Below are 26,204 nucleotides of genomic sequence, written 5' to 3' on the forward strand. Positions count from 1 at the left end.
AGCCCAGCACACGCTGCTGTGTGCTGGGCTGCAGTGGGAGACTGCTCGCAGCAGTTGGAGCAGTCTCCTATGCCTATGGGGGGAGCGATCATGCTGATCGTGACCCCCATTGGCTGTGCGCCAGGCTGAGGGGCTCACAGTGCCCCCCTCCCAGTGAAGCGGCGCTGCTAAAATGTTTTTTTTATTCTGTGTTTTTTTCCTAAGGGGACGTGGCCATGCCTCCCCTGATTAGGCCACGCCCCCTGTCACCCGGGCCCGCCGTGGCTCTTGGCTGCCCTGAGAATGAAACAAACGCTGCGGGGGGTGCTCTGAGGCCTCTCGCAACACTCTGCGAAGAAAAGCCCATGGACTTCTATACGGTAATGCCATCTCAAGATGGCGTTAGCCATCGCATCCAAGGCCTGGAATGCACCGTATTCCAGGGCTTGGTGCATGTGAGAAATGCGGTTTGACCGCATTTTTAACATTGCTGCATTCTACCCTCTGTGTGTAGCATACATGAACACATAGGGCAGATGGACTAAGGTTGCGGTGAACATCCCGCCAGTCACCGCAACCTTACTAATAAGAAGAATAGGAGGAGGAGGCGGAGGACCCAGGAGGAGCACAGGCCGGCGACCAGGACACTCAGGTGACTGGGGGCCAGTGCTGGGCGGCGGTGAAGCGCTGGATGCGGGATGCGGTAAGAAGCCCATAGGCTTCTGGTGTTACCCTCCGCACCGATAATAGGGTGGCCGGGGCTTAGTACATATGGAAATTAGGGATGTGCACCGGACCATTTTTGCCGGATTTGGATTTGGTTCTAATTCATCGTCCGGCTTTGGATTTGGATTTGCCAAACTGCGGTGACTGGCTTTGGATTTGGATTTGGATTTTTTTACAAAAATTGACAAAAAAAGCTAAAATCACATAAATTGGTCTTTTTTTTCTTCCTGGAGTATTATTAACCTCAATAACATTAATTTCCAGTCAATTTAGACCACATCACAGCTTATAATATTGTTTTCAACATTATTGGCCAAAGGTTGCAGTAGGCTGACTGGTTACTAAGCGACAAAGCAGCCGCACAACGACACAGACACCACAGTATAAAGCACATCTATGACACATTGCCACACAGCAGTGGCAGAAATTAAAAGTAGTGCACCCACCCAGTGGGGTACGGCCAGCAGAATCACAGTACTTGTTTACATAGTGGGCTACGGCCCAAGGAGTCACAGTGCACAATCTTATTCACATTACACCGCACATAGGGCCTGATTCACATTACACCATAAAGTAGTGTCTCTTATTTATGTTACGACACACAGTAGTGCCCCTTTTACACAATGCCCACAGTAGTGCCCCTTTTACACAATGCCCACAGTAGTGACCCTTTTACACAATGCCCACAGTAGCGGAGTCCCTTACACAATGCCCCCAGCAGTGGTGCCCCGTATGCAGTCCCCTTAGTAGTAGGGTCCCCTATGCAGTGCCCCCAGTAGAATGCCCCCCAGTAGTATGCCCCCCATTAGCAGGCCCCCCCAGTAGTATGCCCCCCATTAGCATGCCACCTAGTAGTATGCCCCCCAATAGCAGGCCCCCCCAGTAGTATGCCCCCCATTAGCAGCCCCCCCCAGTAGTATGGCCCCCCCAGTAGTATGCCCCCCCCAGTAGTAGGCTGCCCCAGTAGCAGCCCCCCCAGTAGTAGCCCCCCCCTGTAGTATGCCCCCCCTGTAGTATGGCCCCCCCAGTAGTAGGCTGCCCCAGTAGCAGGCCCCCCCCCAGAAGTATGCCCCCCCAGTAGTATGCCCCCCCCCAGTAGCAGGCCCCTCAGTAGTATGGCCCCCCCCAGTAGCGACCCCCCCCCAGTAGTATAGCCCCCCAGTAGCAGGCCCCTCAATAGTATGGCCCCCCCAGTAGCAGGCCCCCCCAGTAGCAGACCCCCCCAGTAGTATAGCCCCCCCAGTAGCAGGCCCCCCCAGTAGTATGGCCCCCCACACCCCCAGTAGCAGACCACCCCCCCAAGTAGCGCCCCCGGCCCTTGCACAAGTAAAAAATAAATAAATAAAAACTTACCTGTATCCCCGCTCCCGCGCCGTCTGCTCTGCTGTCACACGCTGAGGAGGGAGCTGGGAGACGGAGCTCATGTGTGAGCTCCAGCCGGCTCCCTCCGTGCAGCAGCCAATGAGAGTCTGTGTGACTCTCATTGGCTGCTGTAACAAACACACAGCTGCCGCTGGCGGCTGTGTGTTTGGGTCTGTGTAGGGCAGAGCGCTATCACAGCGCTCTGCCCTACACAATAGGAGCCCTGATGTCGGATTCTCTAGTGAAAATCAGACATCAGGCGGCCGCCATTCGACCCCGAATGGGGATCCGAGTCAGGCGGTGAACACTCAAACAGGGTTCGGGTGGACTCGGATCCCCAATGTTCGGAGCGGTTCGGATTCCACAGAATCCGAACCGCTCATCTCTAATGGAAATGTGCTAAAAAACCCGAAAACGGGGTTTTTACCGCATTTTTCCTTTAGTACATCCCATCCATAAAGAGAAAACATTAAAGGGAAAGAGCATCAAGAAAAGCAACAGCGTTCGGGAAAGACAGGCTCACGGTAACCAGCGGCAGAGATCAGCACATGCCTGAGCTGCTGTACAGGTTTTCAGAACAGCCAGGTAATTACACATTAATCCTTACCGTACACTCTTGAAACGACAAGGCAGAATGTGATGACTATCACCAAAAGGCCAAATCCTGCACTGTAGTCATCCAGCAGCACCAGCCAATACATCCCACCCTGGAACATAGAAATGAAGCACTCAGGACTGAATGTCAAAGGATAAAGCCAAATTATTTTTGTGGATTATTTGGGAATAAAAATCGTTAAACTCTATAGGTACCAATCCCAAAGATGCGATCTCCGAAAAAAAAATCTTTATTATTTACATGTATTAATATTATTAATTTAAGTATTTTTTATTTCTTGATATAAACATCTATTTTTTTTTCCTTTTATTTCTTAACAATTCTGCACCTGAAAGTGCGAGGTCGCCGGCTGTCAGCTCTCTGCGGCTTTCAGCGGAGCCAGAAAGAGTAAAGCTGGGTACCTAAGAAGAAGAAGCCGTCATGTGACGGGGAAACGCGTTAGTGACCTGATAACCCAAGCTGCGGCTCTCCAGTGAGAACGAGATCCCGCTGTGTGAGGTGAGAGCACATACAGACAACATCTATCCCCCTGTAACCATATGGAGAAAGGGATTCCACAACTTTGGAACAGCAAGATAACAGCAGCATTTCGTACCAGCGGTGCCCCTACAGACGTCAGGGAGAGGAGAGCTGGGTAAATATACAGAGACTGTACCACTAAGGGGGAGATAAGCTCTGAAAAGAGATAAAGTGGAGAGTGATAAACCACCAGCCAATCAGCTCCCAACTGTCATGTTACAGGCTGTGTTTGAAAAATGACAGTTGGGAGCTGATTGGCTGGTGGTTTATCACTCTCCACTTTATCACTTTTCTGAGCTTAGTACATCTGGCCCTAAATCTTTACCCTCTTTGAAATAGCTACCTTGAATCACCTTTGGTTGGCTGCAGAGAGTGTTGATTGGCAAACTTCAGGTATTACTGGAGTGGACATTAAACACCTGAAACTTGCTTTGGAAATGTCATTGTCCCCTGCTAACAGGAGCATAATTATTGACGGGACTGGAGCGGAATATTCCTCTATTTGGATATAATTACAGTCTTAAAGGAGATCAATATACTTATTTATACAAGTGGACCTTTGACTGTTCATACACGGTATTATTGATCCATTATGAAGGATAAGCGAGAATGGCCATTTAGATGCTGATTTATAAATGTTTTATATGTTAATACTGTGTCATTTTAATAAAATATTTTACTGTATCATATGTCTATGTGAGCGCACCCTGAGGTGAATAATTTCAGAAACCACCTCTTATTAATTTCTTCTATAACTGCAATTTATTTAGAAAAGTTTTGCTACTGTACGGCAGCTGACTGGCTGGCAGCGGTAAAAGCAGACCTACCGCTTTGGCGCACAGTCCCAGTCACCTCTGTGCATGCGTGTTTTCCGGGTTTGCCGGCTCACACTGCAAGCCTGGACTTGGGCTTTCAGTTACAATTTCACTAAAAATTAGAAAACAAATCAAAATAAAAATTGGTAAAAATACTATTGCTATATATTTTTTAAAGATTTTATTAAAAATAAAACATGTTTTCCCCAGTAAGGGTACCCTGTCATCGTCATTCTGAGATGGCAACAATAGTGATAGGAGAGCAGGCTGTATACCAATGCAATTATTGCTAAATAGTCTTCCCCATGCTTTGCTTCCCCATACTTTATTGGCAGCAATGGGTTACTTAAATAGGTAGAAGCCCCATCTCTAGCGATAACACATGTTGGATTTAGGGCCATATTCAATTGCCGGCGAAAAGTTCCGGAGTTTTGCATGCCGGACTTTTCGACGCCATCGCCAGTTTTGCCTCCGGAAAAGTATTGCGCTCGTCACCGCGATTCGCCCTATTCAATTGCAAAGAAAGCAAAAATGCATCCTGGCGAAACTGAGATCGCCGAAAAGTCAGATTTGGGGAATTCAGCCTGACACCCCCCAAATGATGCATTGACATGGGGGATCACTATGGATACGCCCGAATAGCCCTGCTGGAGGTATTTGGGGGTGTTAAAATGCTCTCAATTGGTGCTACTTAGCGTCTTTGCACAGGTGGTGAAGAATAGCATTTAGCTTTTTTGGGGGGCCAAAATAAGTAGACCCAGCAAATTTGGGGTACATGAAAATGGGTGAAAGCATGCACCTGCAAACCAAAAAAGAAGCATGGGCATACTTGGGGGACCCCCTGGAGTCTATTTCGCAAATTTTTAAGTTTGTCCCCCAACTTTGTTTTTTTTTTCGCCCCGGCATTTGAATAAAGAGCTAAGGGGGAGATGTACTAAGCCTTGGAGAGGGATAAAGTGGAGAAAGATAAGAGGTCTATTCATAAAGCAGTGAAAAGCCCTGTTTAGCTGAAAAACAGGGCTTATCACTGCTTTCGGCGATTCATAGAGGGGGTTACCGTAGAGAAGGTTCTCCCTTCTCCATTTTATGTGTGTATCGCATCACTATACTTTTGTATGGTGAGTGCGATTCACAGAAGAACGGAAAGCTAGGCTGTCCGTTCCTCTGCTGCGTACACAGACTCGCCATCTCAGGATGGTGTAATCTGTACAGCGAACCGACCAGAGCAGAGAAGTTGCATACTTCCCTGCTCTCTTCCTGGCTCCTGGCGCTGGCTCCGCCCCCTTTTGCCCAGCATCCTTTGCAGCAGCTCTGGCTTGTCCCGCTGCTCTCAGATGTGGGCGCATGCGCAGTGAGAATACAGACAAATTGGGCACCTAATATGTCTGTATTCTCACTGCGTCCAGGGATCGCGGAGGGGACGGATACCGCACGAAGACGCTGGACAGGTAATTCTACATGAATGGCTACTAAATATCACTATGTATCGCATCGATGTGATGCAATATATAGTGATATTTTTCGTTAGCCACTTTATGTTCTACTTGAATAGTCCCCATAAAGTGCCAACAAATCAGCTCCTAAATGTCACTTTACAGGCTGTGAGGGAGATGTACTAAGCCTTGGACAGAGATGAAGTGGAGAGAGCTAAAGTAGTACCAACCAATCAGCTCACAACTGTCATTTTTCAAGCACAGCCTGTAAAGTGACAGTTGATTGGTTGGTACTTTTTCTCACTCCAAGCTTTGATAAATCTCCCCCTTATACACAGACCCCCTAGCGTTATAACAGTACAGAAGGAAAGACAAGCAGATAGGGTGCGTGATACAGGGTTGAGCACAGTTCGTCCACAGACGCTCCTGCCTTATTTGCACAGACAAAAATGTGTCTATTCGTGCACATTGAGGACCGTAAGCATCTTTGTGGCTCAACCGCCACCCAAAATCATGTGCTGCGTTTCATGGCTGTACTTATCAGTGCAAGCTTGCACCAGGCTATACAAGGTTCAAAGGAATCGGTTTAAATTACCGCCAGACGCAAGTCCGCATTGCCTACATGAGACCGCCCCCGATATAGCCCGGGTTCCCCTACTCAGCAGCAAGTGGAGATGCAGCTGAAATGCGTACAACTGCTCCGCCCTCAGTGGTGCAAACTTGTTTGCGGAGCATGCGCAGAGCGAAAAACACGCAAGATTCGCTCTGCAGACAGACTTTGCATTCAGTTCTGCATTGGCCCCAGGGTGAGAAACAAGGGGAGAGGAAAGAGTGGATTTTAACTAAAATGTATAAGTAATTATAATGTAGAATAACCCAGCACTGATAAGAAAGCCCAGGCTATAGGCGTGACTCACATCGGTGGTAAGGATCAGTCCCAGCAGGAATAAAGCGATGCAGATTATAGCAGAGAAGAAAGCTTTCTTCGGTCTGAGGTAGTAAGGGAACTCGTCTGTGATGGCCGTCACTATGGTCTCCATAAATGCAAACTGCAAATGAGAGAAATAATATCATTGGCAAATGTACATAGAACACGGGTAGAACGTGCATCTAATTCTACTTGTTTGTCTACACACGGGGGAGAAACGTGCAGCAAATAATCTGTGGAAAGACACAAGTAGGAGAGATTTATCAAACCTTCTAAGCAGGAGAAAATGGAGGTGCTGCCATAGCAACCAATCGGCTTCTAGCTATCATTTATCTAGTACATTCAATAAAATGATAACTTGAATCTGATTGGTTGCTATGGGTTTGATCAATCTCCCCCCTTAGATACAATAAAGGTCGGTCACTGGTTGGCTGGACTTCATGAGAAATGTGTTTTGTCAAAGGATCTCCATCTACGGAGTATAGATATATTATTTATGGATTACGATGTAATTATTGTCCTACTAGAGGTGCCCATAAAACAGTTCCCGAAATGCAGAACTTACTTGGCTGTCTAATCCGAGCGTCAGAAGCATAAAGAAGAAGAGGAATGACCAGAATGGAGACAGAGGCAGCATTGTCATAGCCTGGGGGTACACAACAAACGCCAATCCCGGACCTGTGTGCAGTAAAGTACATATTACACGTGATTTGCAGCGGCAGCCATTATGTTTATTGATAACAATGTCCTAGTAAGAATTGACATATGAATGAGGAAATGTAATATGAAGTAATGATTTATTGAAGCAAGAAAATGCATATTATATTTGAATTATTTAAATCAATAGAAAATAAAGATAAATCAAACTGCTTAAAATGGCCATGCTTGAAGTCACAATGCTCTATTAATGCCCAACTATTCGGGAGAGCTGGATCAGTTAATGGGTTGTGTGACTGTGGTTGCCATGTGTTGTGTGACTGTGGTTGCCATGGTAGTCATGTTAAATTGCATAGTAATTAAAAAAAAAAAAAAACTATGTTAGAAAACACAATTCTGTTTTCATGGAATCGCTGGTTTATGTGGCACTTCTTAACTGTAAACCTGCAGAAATAGAAGTACAAATGTTTGCAGATCATTGTCTTATCTAATTATCTAATGGGGAATATATAGAAAAATAAGTGGATATCCTTTATACACTGACTTAAATTTGGTAACTTTACCGTACAGTATAAGCGTGTGACTGTGAATGCTACATGCATTTTACTGTCCCTCCTAAATTCTGTGTAATGCATGTTAATACGTTATCTATTTTAGTTAAAGTCATCGTTTACAACAGAAATCTGCACAAATTAGCACATTCTTGGCTCCATCGCGAGCTCCATGTACTGTAATTAGTAATTTGGTTAATTAATCAGGGGGGCTCTTGCCAAAGCGAAGCTACAATATTGGGATATTGGGGTGTTTACGCCTGCCAAATGTGCAACCCAGGAACTTGCAGAATAAATGGTAGAATGTATTCTCAATCCGCCTTAGTAAATGTAGTCCAACAGTTGTTTATAGGGATTACATGGTAGGCAACAGCCTACAGGTCAGTCCCAAGGCACCGAGCGTGGATGGGATATAGAGGTGAGCAGGAACGGAGAGGTTACTTTAATGCTGCATGTTGTCACAGAGCTCTAATGATGATGACTGCAGAAATGCTGAAAGGCAAGCGGTTTCTTCTAGGCGCCGGGGACGGGATGTATCAAGATTCAACCGCAAACTGGCATTTATCCCGGCAGGTATACTTACACCTTGGGACAGCTCTTCTGATTTAGGCAGGGCCGGATTAACCATGGGGCGGATGGAGCTAGAGCTCCAGGCCCAACATTGAGATAGGCCCACAGACAGCCACTGCTGTAGACAGGATTTTTTTTTTTCCTGCTGGCTGCTGCAGCATGAGAGCAGCAGCCCGAGGCACCGCCCACTCAAACATTGGAGGCCGGCAACCTCCCTCCCCGGCATCCCATCATTAAAAGACTGGGCATAGATATATGTCCGGCGCAGTGGTTAGCTTCTCTGGCCCGGCCCCTCCCTGCGCCACTAATGCATTGTGACTCAATGGACAGCCTTTCTTACCATGCAACACGTGACGTCATATAGAAGCCGCCCTATCACCGTCAGCGAGTCCGGACTCTGCGCCCAGAATAGCTGCCTCCCATGCATGCTCTGCTCCGTGAAGGCAGCTCAGTCAGGACGGAGACTTATCCTGCTGCTGTGTGAATTATCGGTGAGTCATTAGGTGCTGGCTGCTGCTAACGGGATGTCGTGCTCTGGTGGCTGCAGTGCTGCTATCAACATTTAGCAGTGTCTTCAGCATGACCATAAGTGCCTATGTCAAAAGTACTGCAAAAGCAGAAATTACCCATTGAATATATTTATTTAATGGGGCACAGGACATTTTGTAGACAATAGCCATCTGGTGCTCTGTATGGAAAGGATAGTCTCAGTGAAAGATTTTGTCTTCATCACATCTGTTACAGGTTAAAATGGGATTTCTAGCACCTTACCCCCTTCCTCATCTATCAAATAAATATTGTGTAAAAGATAAGCAATTTATTATTTTGTCCAAAGCCCTTTTATGCATTTGTCATGTGTACGTGTCTAAGACTGTACTATGGACCTGATTTAGAAACAGACACAATGCTGATGTTTGATTGAGCAGTTATCGGTAATCTGCGCCTGCATCTTGAGTTGCGCTGCGCACGCATCAAGTTTCATATTTGCTGGCAGCGAGCATATATTCACAAAGGTATTGACACACAGGGACTGTTTAGGTGGTGGCTCAAACACCGGTGTGTTGGGAATATTTTAAGGGTTTTTCTTCCTGCGACTGTGATCCGACATTTGCGGTAAAACGACTCTGGCATCCATTCTGTGTAACTGTAGGGTTACTCAGAACGTCTATTTATTGACTGATCTGCGACCAATACTGTGTCTTTGCACACAGTCAGTTGGATTTGTGAAGCCGCTGGTGGGCGTCTCAACAATTGCATATTTTCACACAGCCGCTGCATATATATTCGCAGCTGCGGTGGAATTAGCGAGCGTACATCTCTGAATCAGGCCCCTATGTGTGTAATATGTCAAAAAAGAAGGAAACCTGTCTTTGGAATTTGGTTTATTCCCAGCTGTAGTTTCCATTTACCATATAAATAACAATAATATATAGATTCATTAATCAATTCGGAAAACCTGCACTTGCTCCTACTGTAGTAGGTTCTCGCCGAAACTGTCCAAATGCAGCAAAACAATGTGAAATTAAGAGTGTACATCAGAAACAGCTGTCAGGCTGATGATTTTACTGGCTTGACACTTTGGGCCTGATTCATCACTGATCACAATTGTAACAGCGTACGCAAATTGGTCGATGATGCGTACTGCTCATGCAGATACAAAGCCACTGCAGATAGAGGGACGGGATGTGAGCATTTTGAGGTGGTAACAGGGGAGTGATTGCAGAAACGCAGGTGTGCCTGTCCGTTTGAGCACCATATCATGGGCGTGTATAAATTAACCACTGTGACGACATACGCAGCTTGTGTACTCACTGCGTGCGACGAGGTTAGCAATTTCTGAGTAAGGTCAGACCTGTTGTTGTGTGTGAGGGGCCGATGTTACTCGATGTTCCTGATGTATACGCAGGATTGCAAAGTAAAGCGGTAGTGGGCGTCCATGCTGGCTTTGAGCGCCTCTATGCTGGCTGTGTGACGGCTTTATAATTGCAGTCAGCATAATTTTGCAGCAGACTTGCGTGCTTAATTGCAGCTGCGATTGCAATAGCGATCTGTAGTGAATCAGGCCCTTTGTCCATAATGAATATAAGTATGCCATTATTTTAACTTTTTAATTTAAAAAATGTCATGGCTTGGAATTTTTCTGCTTGAAAACCATTTAGCAATAAGCACGTTTTTTGATATTTACTACTTGGTGCTGTGTCAGTCTGGCATTTGTGTCAATGTTTATCTGGATCTTTATGTTATTGACTAAGCACCCTCTATGAATTGAAGCTATTGTTTGTGCGAATCTCCTCTGGTTACTATGTACAAATTTGTGTATATATGTTTATGTGTTAGCTATGCCCTCCATGATGCTAGCCACTCTCCCTGTGCACACAACACCCCCACAGCACTGATCGTGCACCCCACATTAATACTCACACACCCGCGGCGCGCGTGTCACACCCCCTGTGGTGGCACACAATAGGCCCTTCAGAAATTTCAGCTCCAGGCCCATGTGGACCTTAATCTGGCACTGCAAAATCGGGACATGTATCAAGCCTTGGAGAGAGATAAAGTGGAGAGAGATATAGTACCAACCAATTGGAATCAGAATGTAATACCAGCGGTTCAAATCCCATCACGAGAAGTCCGACAGCAGGAGATCCCAGCGCCGGCTGGTAAGTACCCTAACCCTCCCCTCTCCCCCCCCCTAACCCTCCCTTAGGGGTACCGAACCCTAAGTCCCCCCCAGGGGTGCCTAAACCTAACCCCCCCTTCCCACACCCTAAACCTCACCCTGTCCTGGGGGTGCCTAACCCTAACCTACCCTGGGGGTGCTTAACCCTTCCCCCTAGGGGTGCCTAGCTCTAACCCTAACCTACCGTGGGGGTGCTTAACCCTTCCCCCTAGGGGTGCCTAACTCTAACCTTCCCCCCCAAAGACGAACCCTAACCCCGCTACACTCCCTAAACCTAACCCTCCCCCCGCAGCTAACGCTAAAGGCACCCCCGACTTACCTTGTTTGGGCTGTCGTTCTTTGGCGTTCCGGCGTCAGGATTCAGATAGAAGTCAGTATTTTGACGCCTATCTGAAGCTTCTCGTGATGGGATATAGACCGGCGGCATTTAGTCCGCCGGTGTACAAACTGCATCCCCAACCAATCAGCTCCTAACTGCCATTTTTAAATACAGGCTGTAAAGTGATAGGAGCTGATTGGTTGGTACTTTATCTCTCACCACTTTATCTCAATCCAAGCTTTGATACATCTCCCCCTTAGAGCGGCCCTGGGGATGAAAATACATCTGGCAATGAATATATTTTATGACACCATGGTATCCAAATGCGCATCTGCTGCCTTCAGTGATTTTGTTTTGCAAAAAGAAGTCTAAAGCCTAAAGGCAAAGCCATCTATATACGGCACAATCTCCGGAAAGTTGTTCTGCATGCGGTAACATTGCAGCCCCTTAGAATCATATGGGGATTGATGTGTCGGGGGTCCGCCACTGATATCTCCCTTATTGTCTGGACACCTCTTTAATACATATGGGGATCCATGTGTATTGTGGTGTACCTCTGAACACAGCTTTGGAGCCTATTCATCATCAGGGGCCGTATAGCCCCTGATGATTAAGTAATCATCTCGTTGTGAGGGATACTTACGTTTCCAACTTGCAGCAGTAGATACTTTACACCGGAGCAATTCATCATTGCTCCAGTACGGGGACAGCTGCTCCGAAAAAGCAGTAGAGGTAGCTGCGTTACTTACCTCTCCCCGGTCGGTCACGCATGCGCAAAGCCGCCGGGAGGTCAATGAGAAGGTGGCAGAGGGATCCGCTCAGATCCCACTTCGCATCCCCGGAACTCCTTTTCATAGGAAGGAGCAGGAATCTGAGAACAAGCGCCCTCTGAAGAGGGCGCTTGTTCTCGCAAGCAAACTCTGAAAACTTTCCGTTTTCTGAGATTGCTGAATTTAAGGAGGTCCATTTGGGACCCCTGATAATGATTGGCCTGGTAACCTAGCGTTTCCGCATCGTTACCGGGCCATTTATCGTTTGATGAATAGGCCCCAGTGTTTGAAGGTTTTTGTTTTTTTAATACATTTTAAGGCAAGCAGATATATGATTTCACCATGAACCAGACGCTCCACTTCTCTGTGCAGTGATTGGCTAAAGCATCTGGCCATCCTGCTCACAGGCTCCGTCTTCTACACTCCTGCTACCATGATTGTACCTTCTCAGCAGCTGAACAGCCCTTGGACCTTAGGTTGGACGGATGTGACATGCCGGACTCTGGACATATTTTTAGATTACTGCATAATCCCAGATGGGTGGTAAGTAAAATGCTTGTGCCTTACAGTGGCCACACAATCCTTCCCCACCACCAGCTACAGTAATTCAGTTGTTCCCCACACTAGTAAGATTATAAACTCATAAGGGCATGGCCGTCTTTACCTTCTAATTGAAGTCATTGTATGCAATGTATGTATGCCATTATCTCCACGATACACAGCGCTGTGTAAGACGTCAGTGTATTACATACGTAGGCTATTTATAGCAGTATATGCATATATATGTTATCCGGGATATTACCTGCAGTGCTAATCTAATACAGACTGCTATTACAGTTATATTACAGTTATTTGTTTTACACCAGCATAAGCGGCAGGAGATAGCAGCATGGAGAGCTCCGTATTACTGGCACACTGGGAGATAAGAGGGAGTATATACAGTATATCCATATACATAACAAGTAAAGCAATAACACTGATCACTTTGTTATGGTGTGACTACAGGATCTGATAAACCCTGAAATATTAATCCAATAATATTGTGCTGCCTGGATGAACGTCTTGTACCATAAAGCGTGTAATTACATTGCCTGTGGAAGTCTTATTACTGTTTTTCATCTGAAGACTGTGCTGAAAATGTTACCTCAGTGCATACTTGCCAACTCTCCCTCATTGTCAGGGAGACTCCCTGAAATAGCAGCAATCTCCCTGTCTCCCTGAAGAGTCCAGCAATCTCCCTCATTCCACCTTACCCCCATTATGAAGTTGTTATATTTAAAAAAAAAATAAAAAAAATTAGGGATGAGCGGGTTCGGTTCCCTGAGAACCGAACCCACCCGAACTTCGGGGATCCGGGGCGATCCGAGCCCAAGCTCGGATCTCCCTGTCTGCCCCGGATCCCTCTCCCGAGGCAAAACCTCGAGATCTGCTGTCGGATCTCGAGGTTTTGCCTCGAGCGGCCATTTAAAAAAAAATGCCTTTGCCTTTAATGGGCAAAGTGCTGATTGGCTGACAGAGCCGTCTGTCACGGCTCTCAGCCAATCAGCATTATGGTGCTCATTTGCATGTAGCACGGACTCGTGAGATCCGTGCTACATGCATCTGTGTGATTGACAGTGACACAGAGCACAGATGGGTCAGTGAGACCCGTCTGTGCTGCTGTGTATTTCAATGACACATGCACGCACGGACCAGGAGATCCGTGCTACTTGCATCTGTGTCATTGACACAGAGCACTAACGGGTCCGTGAGACCCGTCTGTGCTGCTGTGGTAAATAAAAAAAAAAAAACCTGTGTAAAAAGAGAAAAAAATGGCGTGCCCCCCCCCCAAAAAAAGAGCAACCAGCCCCGGGCATTAGTGACCCAGTGCTGGGTGTGCTTAAATACAGGGGACAAACGACATAGGGGTCCCCTGTACTTAAACACAACCAGCACCGGGCTAGTCAGAACCAGCGCTGGGTGCCAAAATACGGGGGACAAACGACGTAGGGGTCCCCCGTATTCTGCGCAACCAGCTCTGGGCTCTGATCCGGTCCTGGTTCTGGAAATACAGGGGAAAAAAATGAGTAGGGTTCCCCTGTATGTTCCAGAACCAGCACTGGACTTTTTCTAGCGGGGGGCTGATGCCACAGCCAGGGGAGCCCTTTCACCGGGCCCCCCAGCCGCAGCATCAGCCCTGACCGCTAGTCAGCCCAGGCCGGGGATCCCTGGAGAGCTGGGGACCCCCCCAATAAAGGGGTCACCCTCTCCAGGGCACCCCAGGCCCAGGCTGATAGCCCGGGGCTATCCCCGCCACCCCTGGTGGCGGTGGGTGGCGGGTTGATTGTGTGGTGTGGTGTAAATAAAGAATATCAAACATTGTCTTTACAAGTAGAACTGCAAGTCCCAGCAAGCCTGCCCCGCATGCTGGTACTTGGAGAACCACAAGTACCAGCATGCAGGGCATTAAGGGCCCACTAGTACCTGTAGTTCACCTGTAAAAAAATGTTTAAAAAAAACACAGGACACACACACCGTGACAGTATAAGTTTATTAAACATACATACTCACCTATGTAACCCTGTAGCATCGGTCCACTTGTCCGGTAAAGTATCCATAGGGGACCTGTGAAAAAAAACATACTCACCATCTCCTATGCGAGGTTCTGTCCTCTTCGTTCCAAAGTAGGCATCCCCGGACTTGGCAAAAAAAAAAAACGAAAACGCGATCCACGAACTTAGTACCGTTCTATAGAACGGTACTTCCCGAATGAGAGCTTAGCGGCGGGGTATCACCATGGAAACCCCGCTGCTAAGCGTTCATTGGCTGAGAGAGGCCATCTCCCGTCTCTCAGCCAATGAACGGCTCCCTCCATTGTAGTCAATGCTGGGAGCCGCAAGGTTATTAAAGTTTACCCTGCGGTTCCCACCATTGACTACAATGGAGGGAGCCGTTCATTGGCTGAGAGACGGGAGATGACCTCTCTCAGCCAATGAACGCTTAGCAGCGGGGTTTCCATGGTGATACCCCGCCGCTAAGCTCTCATTCGGGAAGTACCGTTCTATAGAACGGTACTAAGTTCGTGGATCGCGTTTTCGTTTTTTTTTTTTTGCCAAGTCCGGGGATGCCTACTTTGGAACGAAGAGGACAGAACCTCGCATAGGAGATGGTGAGTATGTTTTTTTTCACAGGTCCCCTATGGATACTTTACCGGACAAGTGGACCGATGCTACAGGTTACATAGGTGAGTATGTGTACATGTGTGTGTGTGTATGTATGTTTAATAAACTTATACTGTCACGGTGTGTGTGTCCTGTGTTTTTTTAAACATTTTTTTTACAGGTGAACTACAGGTACTAGTGGGCCCTTAATGCCCTGCATGCTGGTACTTGTGGTTCTCCAAGTACCAGCATGCGGGGCAGGCTAGCTGGGACTTGCAGTTCTACTTGTAAAGACAATGTTTGATATTCTTTATTTACACCACACCACACAATCAACCCGCCACCCACCGCCACCAGGGGTGGCGGGGATAGCCCCGGGCTATCAGCCTGGGCCTGGGGTGCCCTGGAGAGGGTGACCCCTTTATTGGGGGGGTCCCCAGCTCTCCAGGGATCCCCGGCCTGGGCTGACTAGCGGTCAGGGTTGATGCTGCGGCTGGGGGGCCCGGTGAAAGGGCTCCCCTGGCTGTGGCATCAGCCCCCCGCTAGAAAAAGTCCAGTGCTGGTTCTGGAACATACAGGGGAACCCTACTCATTTTTTGTCCCCTATATTTCCAGAACCAGGACCGGATCAGAGCCCAGAGCTGGTTGCGCAGAATACAGGGGACCCCTACGTCGTTTGTCCCCCGTATTTTGGCAACCAGCGCTGGTTCTGACTAGCCCGGTGCTGGTTGTGCTTAAGTACAGGGGACCCCTACGTCGTTTGTCCCCTGTATTTAAGCACACCCAGCACTGGGTTACTAATGCCCGGGGCTGGTTGCTCTTTTTTGGGGGGGTGCACGCCATTTTTTTCTTTTTTTACACAGGTTTTTTTTTTTTTTTTTACCACAGCAGCACAGACGGGTCTCACGGACCTGTCATTGCTCTGTGCCAATCACACAGATGCATGTAGCACGGATCTCCCGGGTTCGTGCTACATGCAAATGGGCACCATAACGCTGATTGGCTTCCTGTCTGCCACTGCAGTGCCACTCCTAGATGGGCCACGTGTTTGTGCCGCCCCCTTGTGTCGCTTAGCATAGTCATCCAGCTTCCTCGGTACAACCTTTTGGCCTAAAAACAATATTGTGAGGTGTGAGGTGTTCAGAATAGAGTGGAAATGAGTGGAAATTAATGTTATTGGGGTTATTAATAGCGTAGGAACAAAAAAAGGCCCATTTATGTGATTTTAGCGTTTTTTTTTTATTTTTTAAGAAAAAATCCAGATCCAAAACACAAAACCCAGAACCCAAAACACGGAAGGGTGGTTTTGGCAAAACCAATCCAGATCCAAAACACGAAGAAAGATCCAGATCCAAAACCAAAACACAAAACACGAAAAGTGTCCGGTGCACACCCCTAAAAAAAATAGATATATACATTCAAATGGGATGATTTGTATAATTTCCTTGCATTGGTTATAAGGCACAATGGCCCTGATTCAGACCCACTTGCAAGCGGCTGTCCGCTCGCAAGTGGGTCGATGGTCTGCACTGAGCATGCGCACGACGGAGGGAGCTCCGTCGTGCGCATGCGCCAGACGCGACGAGCGAAGGAAAGTCCTTCGCTCGTTGTGTCTGATCAAAGGGGGCGTGCTGTCGATGTTGATTGACAGCACGCCCCCTTTGGTGGGCGTGCCGGGGGCGTGCCTCCCTGACGGGGGCGTTCCCAAGGGAACGCCTCCCGTCAGAAGCCGGCCCACTGACATCACTAGTGATGTCAGTGGGAGTGATTTTGGCTCTGATAGAGCCAAAATCACTCCGGGCCTTGCGGTTGAAAACCTCAACCGCAGGCTCCTGCTCGCAGTTTCGATGGTCGCGATGGTCACGACCATCGCGGCCATCAAACTGCATGCTCGTATAGGCTGTGGGTGGTGACCCACAGCTATACGAGCGTCCAGGAGGACGCTCCATTTTTATGGAGGGCGGCCCTCATTCAGAGCGTGCGCTCTGCTCAGAGCGTACGGCTCTGAATGAGGGCCAATGATCCCTATGGCTACATGTATTTTCTAAAAAGTATCAGTGTGTTTTGATCAACAAGTAAATCTTACTAACTGCTTTGGGGCTCATTTACATTTGGATGTAAGTCAGGTTTATGACACGCCTCTCAGATGTAGCAGTAGACGCCCACTTTACTGCGGCGCTCATTGGTGCTGCTTTCACAATCTCCCTGAAACGCTTTTTCAAAAGTAGGCAAGTATGACTCAGTGCTTACTAGGGGATATTAAGGATTATGAGTGTCTGAATGGGCGATTGGCACATAAAAAGCATGCAAATAGGGGCCCTTCTTTGCCTCATACCTGACAACGTCCCGGGGAGGGTAGGTACAGGTGGGATAGACAAGATGTGGTCCCACAAATGGCATCATTGCAGCCTCACACCCCACACTGTACAATGCCTCAATTTTTGGTATTGTGGAGTGGGAGGCAGAGTCACGAAAACATTATTCATTGTGAATTGCATCAACCAGCCCACCGACCAGTGAAGCATGCTTGCCTACCCTCTCGAAACGGTCGGGAGGCTCACGAAAATCGGGTGGGCAAGTCACCCGATTGTGCAGTCATGCCCCCCCGTTCCGCCCTCAAATGTTAATCATGCCCCCTCGTCACACCCCCCGCTGTGCCGTCCTCGCTACCTCCTCCCGGAAGAGGCAGCCAGATTGTCGGCACCTATGCAGTGAAGTGAGTGGGGTACTGGAGGCTTGTCTGCTCTCTATGGCATACCTCCCAACTGTCCCGCATTAGGCGGGACAGTCCAGTTTTTCTGGGACTGTCCCGCTGTCCCACCCGCGGGCCGCAGTGTCCCGCGGTGGGGGGGAAGTTGGGGGAAGCAGCGGGTATGCAGAGCGAAAATAGATGCTGTGCGCATGCGCACTGCATCTATTCACAGTACGGGGGGTAGCCCAGCAGCACGCTCCATTAGTGATGTAAACGGGGTTGTGTCATCACACCACGCACCCTTTACGATTAGGCCATGCCCCTTTTCGGACGCTCGCACCTTCGGTGCCCGGAGGTCCCGAATGTGGGACACGGAATGTTGGGAAGTATGCTATGGTGTCTGGACAGCTCGCAGAAATTCGGGAGTCTCAAAGAGTAGGAAAGTATCAAGTTATCTTTTACTGTGCAAATTACCAGTAATAGTGGCCCTGCTTTAGGGACTAAAAAATGGTCATAATGTCAACACAATAATTCTGCCAGGTATTATGGTAACATTGTTGAAATGTCTACAGGCAACTGTCACAACCCGGGTCTGTTTACCTGTCACCGGGTCACTTACCGATTCTGCCAGCATTCCAGACACACAGCATTCCAGACACACAGGTTTCAGTATTTCTCGGCCTGCTAGGCCCCAAGCAAGATCTAAGCCTGCTACAGAATACTGCATTTGATAAGTCCCGATCACCTGACTGTAGCGTCCAATCGAGTGATAGCCTGAGCTTCTCCGTACCACCTGTCTCTCCTCAGCCTATCCCAGGTAACCCGTGGGTATATATCCAAGCTGCTGACTCTACCTAATAGCCAGTACAATGTCTAATCTCAGTTCCTACTGAGTGAGCTATACTGAGCTCCTGTTGCTTACTTGTATCCTGTTTGTGCAGTTTTGCTTCCTTCTGTTACATAGACTCCTGCAAGCGATCTACACCTGGTGCAGCTATTCCACTGACTGCACAGAGAATCAGCCTGTTTTAGCTATCCAAACCTGCAACTCGCCTGTGTATACCATTCTCATTGCGTGGTGAGTGTTCCTGGTTCATGCACGATTATTGCTGTCTGTCCCTGGTATCATCATCCACTATCCATTCCGGTGTCCGGTCTGAATCCGGTTCTTTCTATGCCTGAGGCAGCTATCCCACTAGTTGCACAGAGAATACCTACCTGTTCCTGTTATCAGAACCTTCAACTCGCCTGTGTGTATCATTCTCACTACTTGGTGAGTCTTCCTGGTTCCTGCTCCATTAGATGCCGTTCCTGGTGTCATCACCTACTACCCATTCCGGTGTTTTGTTTGTATCCGGTCCTGCTACCATCTGAGTGCTCCTGGATCGTGGATGACAGCGACAACCCAGTTTCATCCTGGTGAATACGTTGCCAAGATCTACCACTCCAGCATTCCGGTTACAGTAAGAAGAGTGTTTTTATTATTCTCTACAGTACTAATTCAGTATCAGCCAGGTCAACCTACTGCCACGCTCTCCTCTGATTGCACATAACAACTTGTCTTCAACACCGACATCCCTGGTGGTCTAGTGGGTACGATCCGGTATCCCTCCACCGAGACCCGCGTTCGATTCCCGGTCAGGAAAGTGTTCTTCACTACATGCCAGGAGGTCTCCTTAGGCCTGCCAGCTTTCTGTACACGCCTCCAGACACCAACACAGACGAATATCAGACACCGGGTTCACTAACAAATACTACTCTGACAGCAACTGGTCAACATTCTCAGAATCTTGGCAGGTGACATGTCGGCTTTATCATAATATCAATTTTGGGTTAGGCTGCGGGGGGGGTTAGGGTTAGACACTAGAGGGAGGGTTAGGGGTAGGGATTAGGGTTAGTGATAGCGGACTGCGGAGAAATACTTACCGGACCACTGGAGGATTGGAGCTCTGACCTGGAAATGACGGGACCCAGAAGATGTCATAGGAGCTGTTGCAGCTGTCATGAGGAGGTAAGTCACAGCTGGGCCACCAGGACAGGCTGTCAACATTCTAATATGTTGACATTTCAGCACTGTCTACATGATGAATGTCGACATTATGACTGCTGACATTTCTTACCCAACGCCTAAACAATATGTGTAGCTACTCCGGCCATTCTGCACCCCTAAGACCAGATTTGCATACTTGGTGCCTATAGGCTCACATCACATCAAAACTTTCAAAGAGAAGTGGAGCTGTTACCTATAGCAACCAATCAGCTCCTACCTATCATTTTATAGAATGTGCTACATAAATGACAGCTAGAAGCTGATTGGTTGTTATTGACATCTCCACTTGTAGAAGGTTTGATAATGCTCCCCCCATGGGATAAATGTAATTAGCCTGCGCCTTGCAGGCATCGATGAGATGATCCCGGCGAGTCTGCCCGATGTTTAAAGTATCAATCATTTAAAAGGTTAAACCAGGTTGGTATTGCCTTTTAAATGATTGTCACTTTAAAACACCGCGCAGACTCACTGGAGTCTCGTAGATAGCCTGCAAGGTGCAGGCTATTACATTAAAAGGCCCAGTACACGGTGCAATATGCACCTTGCGAAGTGGCGGCCGACATATCGGGTGGTCCCCACACACGGCGCGATCAGGTGGCCGACTGTCCGATATGCCGGCACCTCCTTCCCCCACCCGCATAGAGCTGCATGGGATCGATCGTCAATCCCCCAGATAAATTGAGCAAGCAGAAAGATCTGGAGGAGCGACGGACGGGGCTATAACCATTGTGGTCATATGACCCATTGTTTTTAATTCTCTGGCTTTTCACTTTTTCTACTCCCATCCCCAGCCTTAACCCTTCCCCATCCCGATTTCTACCTTTTGTTAATTCAATTCTTTTTACTTGATTACTCTTGCCCCACCCCCTGTTTTTATTAAAAAAGTAAAAAAAAAGAGAAAAAAACTCTATAGAGAGAGAGAGAGAGAGAGAGAGATAATATATATATATATTAGGGATGTGCGCCGGACCATTTTTGCCGGATTTGGATTTGGTTCTAATTTGTCGTCCGGCTTTGGATTTGGATTTGCCAAACTGCGGTGACTGGCTTTGGATTTGGATTTGGATTTGGATTTTTTTTTACAAAAATTGACAAAAAAAGCTAAAATCACATAAATTGGTCTTTTTTTTCTTCCTAGAGTATTATTAACCTCAATAACATTAATTTCCAGTCAATTTAGACCATATCACAGCTTATAATATTGTTTTCAACATTATTGGCCAAAGGTTGCAGTGAGCTGACTGGTTACTAAGCGACAAAGCAGCGGCACAATGACACAGACACCACAGTATAAAGCACATCTATGACACATTGCCACACAGCAGTGGCAGAAATGAAAAGTAGTGCACCCACCCAGTGGGTACGGCCAGCAGAGTCACAGTACTTGTTTACATAGTGGGCTACGGCCCAAAGAGTCACAGTGCATAATCTTATTCACATTACACCGCACATAGGGCCTGATTCACATTACACCATAAAGTAGTGTCTCTTATTTATGTTACGACACACAGTAGTGCCCCTTTTACACAATGCCCACAGTAGTGCCCCTTTTACACAATGCCCACAGTAGCGGTGTCCCTTACACAATGCCCCCAGCAGTGGTGCCCCCTATGCAGTTCCCTTAGTAGTAGGGTCCCCTATACAGTGCCCCCAGTAGTATGCCCCGCAGTAGTATGCCCCCCATTAGCATGCCACCCAGTAGTATGCCCCCCATTAGCAGGCCCCCCCAGTAGTATGCCCCCCATTTGCATGCCACCCAGTAGTATGCCCCCCATTTGCATGCCACCCAGTAGTATGCCCCCCATTAGCAGGCCCCCCCAGTAGTATGGCCTCCCCAGTAGTATGGCCCCCCCAGTAGTAGGCTGCCCCAGTAGCAGGCCCCCCTCAGTAGTAGGCTGCCCCAGTAGTAGCCCCCCTGTAGTATGGCCCCCCCAGTAGTAGTAAGCCCCCCCAGTAGTATGCCCCCACAGTAGTATGGCCCCCCCAGTAGCAGGCCCCTCAGTAGTATGGCCCCCCCAGTAGCGGACCCCCCCCAGTAGTATAGCCCCCCCCCAGTAGCAGGCCCCTCAGTAGTATGGACGCCCAGTAGCAGACCCCCCCAGTAGCAGACCCCCCCAGTAGCAGACCCCCCCCAGTAGCGCCCCCGGCCCTTGCACAACTTTCACAAGTTAAAAAAAAAAAAAACTTACCTGATTCCTGATTCCCCGCTCCCGCGCCGTCCGCTCTGCTGAGCCTGTCACACACTGCGGAGGGAGCCGGAAGACGGAGCTCATGTGTGAGCTCCAGCCGGCTCCCTCCGTGCAGCAGCCAATGAGAGTCTGTGTGACTCTCATTGGCTGCTGTAACAAACACACAGCTGCCGCTGGCGGCTGTGTGTTTGTATCTGTGTAGGGCAGAGCGCTATCACAACGCTCTGCCCTACACAATAGGAGCCCTGATGTCGGATTCTCTAGTGAGAATCCGACATCAGGCGGCCGCCGTTCGGCCCCGAACGGGGATCCGAGTCAGGCGGTGAACACCCGAACAGGGTTCGGGTGGACTCGGATCCCCAATGTTCGGAGCGGTTCGGATTCCACAGAATCCGAACCGCTCATCTCTATTATATATTATATATATATATATATATTTTTTTTTTTTTTGCTGGCTTTAGTCTAGCGCTCAGTCCACAGCTGCAAGGCTGTAGTGCTTTTTACAGTAGTAAATACACCATAGTCCTCGGAATGCAGTAGAATGTAACGGGATATAGTTAAAAAGAAACAAAAACTAAGATAGGGATGCCGGCTGATGAAATCCCGGCACCGGAATCCCGAACTGAGGACAGAAGACCGGCGCTGGAATCCCGACATGAGTAGAAATGCAGACGCTGGGATCCCGACAGCTGGCATCCCAATCGTAAGTACAGCAGGAGCCATTGGCTGATAGCCGTGTGTGGGGGGAGGTTAGGTTTAGGCATCGGGGTGGGTTAAGGTTAGGCTGTGGGAGGGGGGAGGTTATGGTTAGGCTGCGGGAAGGGGGGGTTAGGGTTAGGCTGCGGGAAGGGGGGTTAGGGTTAGGCACCTCTGAGGTGGGGGGAGTTAGGGTTAGACACTAAGTGGGGAGGGTTAGGTGTAGGCACTACCCGCGAGGGATAGGGTTGGCAAAAGGAGGGTTAGGGGGTGAAGGAGGGTGGGATAGCATAATTGCTTACATGATAGTGATCATGTCTATATACCACTTTAAGGGACATATTTATTAGTTGATGCAGCAAGCCCCCGATAATAAGGATTCCTTATTCACCATTACTGAGTCGCCAAGGGGGCTGCGATTGCTTTAGAAAATGAAGGGGCCACAGCAGATATGGAAATTTCTGCTGTGCCCCCTCCGTGGTACATTGGGGTGATACTTATTATTTACAAATGCCCTCTGAAAATCAGTGTTTTTGGGGGATACCCCGCAATTATTTGATAAATAGGCCCCTAATGCTCTCTTCATGTGATAAAAGACCATCGTACATATCGGCCAGTGGAGCTCATTCAGAGCCGCTCGCAGGCAACTCAATGTTTGCGCACAGCGCATGCACCGAGGCCGCATGCGCGAGCCCCGCTGAGTGACTGAAGTTCAGTCATTACGGAGCTCGCAACAAGATGAGGCGGTTGTCAATGGTGAGTGACTGCTTGCCCCGTTTTGTGGGCGGGTAGAGGGGGGTGGCTGGACAAACACAGGCGTTCTCTTAGGAACGCCTGGCATTTGTTGGGAGGCCCTACTGACATCACTACTGATGTCAGTAGTGGACTTCCTGCTCTATTAGAGCAGGAAGTCCACTCGGCCTTGTGGAAGCGGTATACATTCGGGAAACCGGCTGCCTTAATACCGACAGCCGGTTTCCCGACTGTCAGATCCCGGTGAGGGTGAAACTCCCGGCGTCTATATCTAGACGGCTGTCATTTCCCCGACGCCGGGAGACAGGCGCCTGGCATCCCGATCGAAGGGATGCCGGGCGCCGCGAGCGGACAGCCGCGGGGGGTGAAGGGTTAGGTTTAGGGCACCTGGGGGGGACTTAGGGTTAGGCTAGGCGGAGGGAGGGTTAGGGTTAGGCACCCCCCCGGGGGACTTAGGGTTAGGCACCCCCCCGGGGGACTTAGGTTTAGGCAGCGGGGAAGGGGGGGTTAGGGTTAGGCACTTGGGGGGGAGGTTAGGGTTAGGCACCCCTAAGGAGGGTTAGGGGGTTAGGTTATTTATACTTACCTTAGCGACGATTGGGATTTCCAGGGCTGTCGGGTATTTCATACCGATTCCACAGTAGCTAGACCCTACCCCAGGGTTTTGTCACAAGGCCAATGGTCGTGATTATTGCGATGGTCTCCTGGCCTCTCGCTCTAGCTGTGGGTGTCACAAAAAAACGCCAACACATACCCAGCGAGCTGCCAGCGGCAGTGAGTGGGTCTGACTCAGGGCCAGTGTCCAAAACTCAATGAGAACTACATTTGTCTAGTAAAGGCCAATTACATGCCATTGTTACAAGAAAAAGTTTCAATGATCTAATTGGGATGACTTAATCATTTTTTTACAACAACATTGTTAGTTTGCAATATACTTATATTTTACATTTTAACCCAGATTTGCCAAGTTGGGTTAACAGATCTAATGTTTTCTTGCGTGAAAATAAGGAGGGCAGATCTTGGTATAGTTGCTATGAAAACAGATCACGTGCCCATGATAGGGTAACTGACTCTGTAATAGAGAAACAATGTACAATCTGACTGTCTAGAACCTGACATTGGAGGAGGGGATTTCCCCTGTACCGCTGTGGGCCAGTCTGACCCTGTTCGTCTATGCTGCCACTGGATACAGTATGTACAAAGTGATTATCTGCTGTATTTCACAGGAATTTCACTGACTATAAAAAATAATAATAATAATAATTGTTGCTAGAACAGCGATCGGATAGGGAGCCATGTGGAACCCTAAGCAATTAAAACTGAGGCAGTGGAATGAGCTGAACATATCGGAAGAAGCTGCCAAAAATTCTGGCACCAATCCCACAGAATCAGGATGAAGAAGAAAGACACCATCTGGCTGACAGAATGATTACGACAACGGGCATCCCGAGTGGGATGTAGACACTTAAAGCATTTTATATATATCAATAAAATAAGATCAATTCCATAAGGCGACCAGTATAAAAATTTTACATTTTGGTTTTTGATTTGCGCAAGTTTATCAAATTTGACCATCCAACACATTTCAGGGTTACAGGCACTTTTGCCTTTTGGCAACTAGACAACCGGCTGCTGCTCTGACGATCTGCGCAAATAATAGCACCATCTATCAGTCAGGGGCTGCACCATGGGACGTTAGAGCAACGCGAATGGATGCCGAATTCCTGCTCCTAGCATGGGTTAGGTGTAAGTGGTGATGATAATGGCTGCTCTCGTGGGCGGAGGAGTGAGATGGTGCGATTGCAGAGATGCGTTAGCGGCAGGGGTCCGGAATTGCCCTTAGTACAGTTTAATTTGTGCAAAAGAGAATAACAAGGCTTCATGAATGTCCATTGTTAGGTTATTGTAATTGCAGCAATATTATAGGAACATTTTTATAAAAACATCACCAGCCAGAAGCTGTAACCAATAGAGCCTTTCATATAATTATTTGCCTGATGTAAACCATTTTTTCCACACTTAAAGGGCTTATTCAGTTGGGGGCGAGGTTTAGGGAGGTAAAAAACCCTGCGTCCCCTGCGCCCAATTTTTGGATTACCACGGGTATGCGCGCCCCCAATAGATACCTGAAGTATCCAATAAAGCAGCTTCAAGATTTCTTGATAGGAGTCTAGTGGGTCTATTTACTAAGCAGTGTTAGGAGACAGAGTGAAAAGTGATAAGGTGCCAGCCAATCAGCTCCCAACTGCTATCTCACAGGCTGTGTTTGAAAAATTACAGTTGGGAGCTGATTGGCTGGCACCTTATCACTTTCTTATCACTTTTCACTCTGTCTCCTAACACTGCTTAGTAAATAGACCCCTAGGACTGCTGGGCAAGCCACTTGTAGAGACACTGTGGGAGACACTTTAGGATTGATGAGCTGTGGAAGGAAACTGGAGCATCTAGCTCAGGCTTGTCTACCCTCCCGATATGGCCAGGAACCTCCCGAATTTCGGGTGCTGCTCCCGGCCCCCCGGAAAGACTCCTGGCTGCCCCCGCCCATCCCGCACTAATGATAGAAACACCCGCATCGTGGCACCGCCCCCTGCTTCAAAATGCCATTCATTTGGGCATTGTGAAGAGGGGGCAGGGCCACGATGAGGCGATCGCGCGCCACACAATCCCCCCCCCTTCCCCCCCCCACCAGCTGCATACAGGCATTGAGCTCCCTCCCGGAAGGAGCGAGTTGAATGTCGAGAAGTATGATCTAGCTGGAA

At 48.3% G+C, this 26,204-nt stretch overlaps 1 protein-coding gene across 1 annotated transcript in view; it reads right to left on the bottom strand.

Moving 5' to 3' along the window:
* Positions 1-26,204, bottom strand: part of SLC6A7 (solute carrier family 6 member 7) — an 82,950-nt gene that overhangs the window by 18,388 nt on the left and 38,358 nt on the right. The window contains exons 9-11 of the mRNA XM_088478265.1: positions 6,944-7,056; positions 6,368-6,499; positions 2,675-2,774 (exon numbers count right to left, since the gene is read on the bottom strand). Coding sequence (XP_088334391.1) covers positions 2,675-2,774; positions 6,368-6,499; positions 6,944-7,056 — 345 coding nt within the window. The remainder of the gene's footprint in view (positions 1-2,674; positions 2,775-6,367; positions 6,500-6,943; positions 7,057-26,204) is intronic.

This window comes from Taudactylus pleione, unplaced genomic scaffold (assembly GCF_031769625.1).
Source record: "Taudactylus pleione unplaced genomic scaffold, aTauple2 ptg000212l, whole genome shotgun sequence".
Lineage (NCBI taxonomy): Eukaryota > Metazoa > Chordata > Amphibia > Anura > Myobatrachidae > Taudactylus > Taudactylus pleione.